This window comes from Sinocyclocheilus anshuiensis, unplaced genomic scaffold (genome assembly GCF_001515605.1).
Source record: "Sinocyclocheilus anshuiensis isolate Anshui unplaced genomic scaffold, SAMN03320099.WGS_v1.1 scaffold1473, whole genome shotgun sequence".
Taxonomy (NCBI): domain Eukaryota; kingdom Metazoa; phylum Chordata; class Actinopteri; order Cypriniformes; family Cyprinidae; genus Sinocyclocheilus; species Sinocyclocheilus anshuiensis.
The window spans coordinates 78,245-85,734 of NW_015548335.1; the positions used below are offsets into that span (position 1 = coordinate 78,245).

Sequence of the window (7,490 nt, forward strand, 5' to 3'; positions counted from 1 at the left end):
TGTGATATCACAAATATCGACGAATGGGACGAGACCTGGTTGAGCTGCACTAGAGAAGGCAACGAGTGTTATCACTATGTTGGAGACACGCTAGCTTTCCCAAGGCAGACGAACTTAGAGTGGTTACAATCATCCGGGTTTAAATAGCGCTCAAATTGATTTGATTTTGACGCAATATTTACACTGAAGCTCGCAGGTGGCTATTGTAAGGGGCATGACATTTCCTGACCAGGCACTGAGTGCTGCCAATCACAACACACACTGGCCCAGCTAACCAATCACAGCACATTTCGTATTTCAGAAGGCGGGACTTCATTTGATACAGGAACTATTCGAGCCGTTCATGCCAGACTGGGGAGAGAGGTGTTGTAATAATGTAAAATATGTGAAAAATAATGTGTTTTTTTAACAACCTAGTACGAGAGCCTGTTCTAGTACACCCCCAAAACAAAATCAAGACTTTGTAAAAGAGCATAATAGGACCACTTTAAGTTTGAACCCCTTTAAAGAAAGTCAAAATAAAACTTTCAAAGTAAAGTTTCAGAGAAAGTTTGGGTAACTAAAAAATCGTAACATAATTAGTCAGAATGGGCTAAATAAATGCACGCGATCGCCTGACGAGGTAACCAACGGTAGGACAGTAGGCCACTCTATGGTTTGCATTAGAATCAGTATAAAAAAGTATTTATCAATTTATTACAGCCTCAGATATAAAAAATAAATCACAAAATGTCATTAGGTGTTTTGTTTAAACGTATTTAACATACTTGACATTAGCGGAGAAGTCCTAAAATACGATTTCGATTGGTCGTGCCGAAAACTGATAGAAAATCGCTCCCAGTCAAGTCAACAGATAGGCTATTGTAATTTGCAAATTGATTTATTACCGACTCAGAGAGAGATATATATATATATATATATATATATAAATAAATAAAGATCACAAAATGTCATTATGTGTTTTGTTTAAACGTATTTAACATAGCCTAGGCCTACTTGACATTAGAGGACATTGCTAGAAGTCCTAAAATACGATTTTGATTGGTCGCGCCGAAAACTGATAGAAAATCGCTCCCAATCAAGTCAATAGATAATGTAATTCGCAAACTGATTTTGTTGTTATAAAAATAAATGTAGGAGGCTTTTTTGTTTTTTTTGAGGATGGAACTGTTACTATAGTAATTTCAATTTAGGAAACATAACAGTAGTTGCAACCATACCAAACATTTCCCCAAAACAAGCAGCGTATCTCTCGCAGATGAAATAGCCAACAGTCAGTCGCACCACATCGACTTGTTTATCTATATTTGACTTTGACTGGCTTTTGACGTGATGTCATTTCGGAGTAACATGACAGCAAATAGGACCCAGCAGAGCTCTCCGGCGAACCTCACCTGTCCCCAAACGCACTTTTACTTTTCCACCTGAAGTCGCCTGCAGAATCCCGACATCTGTCAGACTTAAAGATAACGGCATGTTTCCTGCTTTGCTCTGCAGTTTGTTGCTCCTGCACGGCTCGCTCGGGGAGATCGTGTTCCGCTGCCCGAGCTGCACCGCGGAGCGCCAGGCGGCGTGTCCCAAGCTCACCACCTCTTGCGAGATTGTCAGGGAACCGGGTTGCGGTTGCTGTCCGGTTTGCGCCCGGCTTAAGGGCGAGCTGTGCGGCGTCTACACGCCGAGATGCGGGAGTGGTTTGAGGTGTTACCCGAGCGCGAATTCAGAGTTACAGCTGGAACAGCTGATACAGGGACTCGGACGATGCGAGAACAAAGTGGACCTGGAGCCCACTATGCCCAACCAGGAGTCAGAACACATTGGTGAGTCTCAAGACTTGTTTGTGAACATGGATTGATGCACAGCCGCTGCCAAAATGTGTGCATATTGCACGGATGATGTTGCAGCAAATATCAGTGCAGGGTCTTTGTTCTGGCACCTTTTTCTCCACCATCTTGTTTGATTGTGTATACAGCCAACTGATGGCTGATGTTAGATCACCAACTTGTGTCTGAACTGCTTCTGGTGCATCTGCTCATACGTGCTTGATTTTGTTTAGGATCAGGATTCTCACAGTCATGGAAAACCTGGGAATGTCAGTCAGTGTTAAAATTGAGATTTCTTTGGTAAGGCCATGGGAATTAATGCAATATTTAAAAGTCATGGTCATTTATAGAGTTTTTGTAATTGTTTATTTTTATATTAATATGTATTTATTTTTATGTATTATATATTTAAATATTAACATTTTTTTTCATATATTTCATCAGCTAGAAATCCTCTATAAACGTATAGTTTTATAAGTAATCATAAAATAAAGTGTATAACAAAGTGGAAGTAATTGAATATATTTTTAAATTATGTATGTATATGGATATTAGGGATGTGCATCTCCATGACTGAGGCCGATACGATACGCATCTCGATGCATAGCCAACGATACGATATATTAAAGATACATATGAAGCAGCTAGCGATGCGATACGATTCACCCCTGTTACGATGCAGTGCGATCCGATTTCGATTCCATCCGATTCAACACAATGCGATTTGATGCAATACGATGCAATGGAGAAAATATGATAACTTTTCATGCCTTGAGGCCTGTTTCATAAAACAAGTTAACCAAATAAGCCAGGCTTATTTCAGTTAGTCTGACTCATTGTCAAATGATTTGGTTCCATAAAGCAAATTTAACATGGGCCTAGATCAAGCTTAGTCACTGTGGCAACTTGTGCTGGGAAACTAACCTGGTCTAAAGCAGGCTAACTGTCAGACTAAGCTAAGCCCCTCTACTGACCAATAGCAACATAATGATATTACCACTGTCTCACATACTATTATTTGACTTTTTTTTTTACACTTTCTAGCCATGCAGCCTTTCTCTCTGGTTTTATGACAGCTGTACCTTTTATAGTTTGCAGAATATTAGAATATTACAATCTAAAATTGGTTTTTAAAGCATTAAAATAACTAAATTTGAATTTAAAATCACTGAATTAAAAATGAAAATAAGCAACTTGTGCTGGGAAACTAACCTGGTCTAAAGCAGGCTAACTGTCAGACTAAGCTAAGCCCCTCTACTGACCAATAGCAACATAATGATATTACCACTGTCTCGCATACTATTATTTGACTTTTTTTTTTTTGTACAGTTTCTAGCCATGCAGCCTTTCTCTCTGGTTTTATTAAAGTTGTACCTTTTATAGTTTGCAGAACATTAGAACATTACAATCTAAAATTGTTCTTTAAAGCATTAAAATAACTAAATTAAAAGTTAAAATCACTGAATTAAAAATGAAAATAAATAATAAAGAAAATATATTGGTCACAGATTATTGGTCACTTTCTAAATAATACAATTATTATATTTATTATTATTATAGATATAGCGCATCCACTAGTAATTATATATAAATTAATCGGTTTTTACCGATGCAAATATGTTGGAAACGATACATCGCGATACAAATTCCAACTTGTATCCGATGCACACTTTTTAAACCGATGCATCGCATCGTTAATTTTTTATGCCGATGCACTGAGCGAATCGGGGAATCTTCCAATCCCTAATATATATATATATATATATATATATAAACTTAGTCATATTTAATAATTCTTATCCATAAACTACATGAAAAGACAATAAAAAATTAAATTGAAGTCAACATAGCCCTATATTATACTCACACAACACATATAACAGATTTTAAAATAATAATTTATTTTTAATTTTATTATCTAGAAATTATAATTTTTTATAGAGTAATATCTAGTTCATGGAAAACAAAAATATCTACATAACAAGGTGCTCCACTTTAGCAAAAGTTAAACTTTTCTCATCTTTGAGTTGCTGGACACACCCACATCCTGTCCTCAGCAGTCACTGAGTTCAGGTTGTTTCATCAATGCAGGTGGCTGCCGATGGGAACAGGGCTTTATCCAGTAATAAATGACTGGAAAAGTCATGGAAATTTCTATAGTCACTGCTGGTCCAAATTTATCAAGTTATGTTAAGCTTATCTGGTCTAGTCACAAGCACTCAAAAACACTGGAAAAACTCATTGTCGAATTCTGTGTAAACCCTGTTATATTTACTTAAATTAGATGGCTAAAGCACCATATAAACCATGCTTTTATTATTACAGTCCTTGGGTGTTGATACAGGCAGATTAGATCAGTAAGCTGCAGCATTAGACATTTGAGGTCAACTTCTTTTGTGCCACCATTAGAAGCAATTGGAGATCTATAACATTGTGGCAGTCTATAACATAATGTGGCAATGAAACAACGCTTTTGGGTGCAGTGGGATGGTCAGTGTTGAAATTTAGTTGACCATGGGACCATTGATCCCCTCAGTAAGCAGATAAGCTTATCACCTGTTGAACTATTGACACGGTAACGTTTGCCATTCTTTCATTTGTCTTGGTGGTCCCTGAATAATATATGTATACGTCTTTGAAACTTTCTCAGGGGTTAGTTCTTTCAGAATTGGGAAAAAAAAGTGTATCATGCACAATGCTGCCTGTTGCCTTGATAATATCGTTTGTATAATCCCATGTGGGTGTTATCAGAGGCCATCTCTTTTGCTCTAAAGGCCAGGATGAGCAGTTTTTGCCAACCTTTTGCCATGCAACTGAAATATGTGACCTAGATTTCTAATAAAATAAAGAATTTTCAAATTACTGATGACTAAATGGTGCCAAATGCCTCTGCTTTGAAACAAATTGGCAGCCGTTATCCTGTTGTGCTGTTGCATTTTCCAAGAAATCAAGGGTGAAAGGCTAATGTCGCCTGGCACAAATTGGACTTTTGCACACTGAACTTTGAGGCCCGTCCAGGCACCCTTGTGAATCTGCCCCGCTACGCTAGCTGAGCAGCGTTTGAATGGTGTATTTTGGGACACCAGTAAACAATAAGCAACAGGGCTGCCCAGCACCAGCAGTTAATCTGCTCATTTCCAAGCCTTTCCAATGCAGGCTTCTAATAAAGAGAAAATACTGCCAGCTCTAAAGATAGTTAAAGTTCACCGTTACTCACCCTCATGTTTTTCTGGCACTGTGTTATTTTATTTGTTCTGTGAAAAATAAAATTTTTTAGGCTTAATGTCAAAGCTTCTGCATTCTATACAGACATGACTGCAAATGATTTTAGTGGAGATTTTTCAGTGAATATTAATGTTTTATTATCTGTTTGTCACACAAAACAATTGCATGGCTCTCAAAGACATTGAATATGGCAGATAAAGGGTAAGTTTGCTGATTTTCAACCAACTTCGCATTGTTACATTGTTGGTAGTATAATGTGAATGAACAATGTGTACTTTTTCTCTGTGTTAACTGCACCAAGTCTTTTTTTTTTCTCCACAGCCTCTTTTCTCTGTTTACTCGTCATGTAGAACTGATTTAAAAGAAAAAAAAAAAAACTCTTTACTGTATTGACAGCTAGCTTTTATTAAAACCTAATTTTGCCAATGCCAAATTACCCCTTTAAGTCACATGGACTTTTATGTTTATTTTGTTTGTTGCAGCTTAGCAGTATAAATCACCATCCACTGTGATTGCATGGAAAACAGAAGCTCAGATATTCTGCATTCGATCTCTTTAATGTTTTCTGGAAGAAATAAAATAGTAGCTGGATTTGGAAAAACGCGAGAGTGAGTAAATGATGACAAAATCATTTAACTAACAGTTTAATCAAAACTCCAGTTGGCAGATTACTTGGCAGTAGTGAGGTGTGTGGTCCGTAACATACACATTTATCTTTCTTTTCTCAATGTTTTCTGTGAGAAGAATTCAAAATCAGCATCAAACCAGTTAGCCCTGTGAGTATGATTACTGAACGTCTTGTGGAAATCTTGTTAGCCAAAGCCAGTGTCCACATTCTGGTCCAGTACTTCTGTTTCTGCTTAACAGAAAACACAAATTATTGCTGATCTAATGAATGCCGAGTATGTCTTCTATTAAGGCTCATTAATGCAGTGAACTATGAATGAATGTTGTAATGATGAAATTCACTAGAAGGTGCTACATCCAGGACTTCTGATCCTCTTCTTTGTGTTCGCTGCATGCCATTGTGTTATACTGCGTGGCCACTGCTCGGTATAGCTTTAACCAAATGTTGTGATTTGGCACCCAAGCATTGCATCTCAAATGAAAGCTCATTCCGCACTGCGGCTGGTGAATAACATTCAGTGGTTTCATCACACTGAGCATCTCTTAATTATCTGAAACCTCGCTGTGCATGCCCTTAACTGTGAGCATAGTGCACCACCTGTAGTTAGCATTGTTCATATGTCAGGCGGCTGCCTCAAACATGATCGAGCATGCATTAGAACCTGATGAGAGGAACCTCTTTAGTAATGACATTTAACCAGTGCACAGATGCTGGCTTACATAACGTTCCCTTGGCTTTAACTTTGGATCAGTTTCAAGAAGTCTAGAATATGTTTTGTCCATATCCGGGGTTTTGAGAAGAACTACTTTGCAGCATGTGTGACCACACATCTGAGGACCTCTGTCATCATTATGAACTTTAGCATGGCAATTAAAGGATAAATTCATGCAAAAATGGAAATTGTCATCATTTATTCACCTTCGTGTTGTTCCAATAAAAAAAGAGCTGCTTTATTTCCAAACGACGGAAGTGCATACATACAACTTCAAGTCTCATGTTAGTTTATTGTGAAGAACAGACTGAAATCTAAGACATTAGTTGTTCATCTAAAGAGTTCACAGATCTTATTCCAACTTGTGTTCAATTAGAAAAATGCCGTATTTAGATGTGTCACACCAGATTTAATGGCAAATGCCACTGGTTCTTGCATGGCATGTGTCTTATTACAATAGGTTTGAATTTATTTAACTGCATGTGAGATTTCATAGCTATAGCAGAGGGGAAGATTATTAATATTACTTCAGATGACTTGGAATATAGTGCAAATTATATTTGTGAACTTTGATTAGAATAGTGAACGTCTTACATTTTGGTCTGTTCTTCATACAAAAGTCATCATATGACTTCAGAAGACTTGCATGAGTTGTTTAGACTACTTTTATAATACGTGATTTTGTCATCTTTATTATTATTAATATTATTAAAAAAAATTATTTAGCTTCAACTTTTAAAAACATTTCTTATTTTCATTAGTTTTTTTCATCAATATTTATATTTTTACATCAATTATTGAATATGATTTTAATCATTCTAGTTAACAGTATCAACAGCGCTCAAAGTGAGCATCGGTCAATGTACATTAAGTTCAAGTTCAGTTTTATTTCTAGAGCACATTTAAGCACGAAACAAGGCCGACCAAAGTGCTGCACAACATACAATAATATACAAGGAGAAAATCAGTAAACAAATAGAAACAATTCAAAATCCATACAACAACAAAAGCAGATTAAAACAATTCAAAGGCACATATTGCATGTTAAAAGCCAGAGAGAAAATATGTGTTTTAAGATATGACTTGAACTCAGATAAAGTGGAAG

The 7,490-nt window shown here is 36.7% G+C and overlaps 1 protein-coding gene across 1 annotated transcript in view; it reads left to right on the forward strand.

Annotated features, from left to right (window-relative positions):
- The first annotated feature begins 1,278 nt into the window (after positions 1 to 1,278).
- LOC107656525 (insulin-like growth factor-binding protein 2-B) overlaps positions 1,279 to 7,490 on the forward strand; it is a 25,270-nt gene continuing 19,058 nt past the window's right edge. Inside the window, exon 1 of the mRNA XM_016444403.1 lies at positions 1,279 to 1,817. Coding sequence (XP_016299889.1) covers positions 1,475 to 1,817 — 343 coding nt within the window. The 5' untranslated portion in view covers positions 1,279 to 1,474. The remainder of the gene's footprint in view (positions 1,818 to 7,490) is intronic.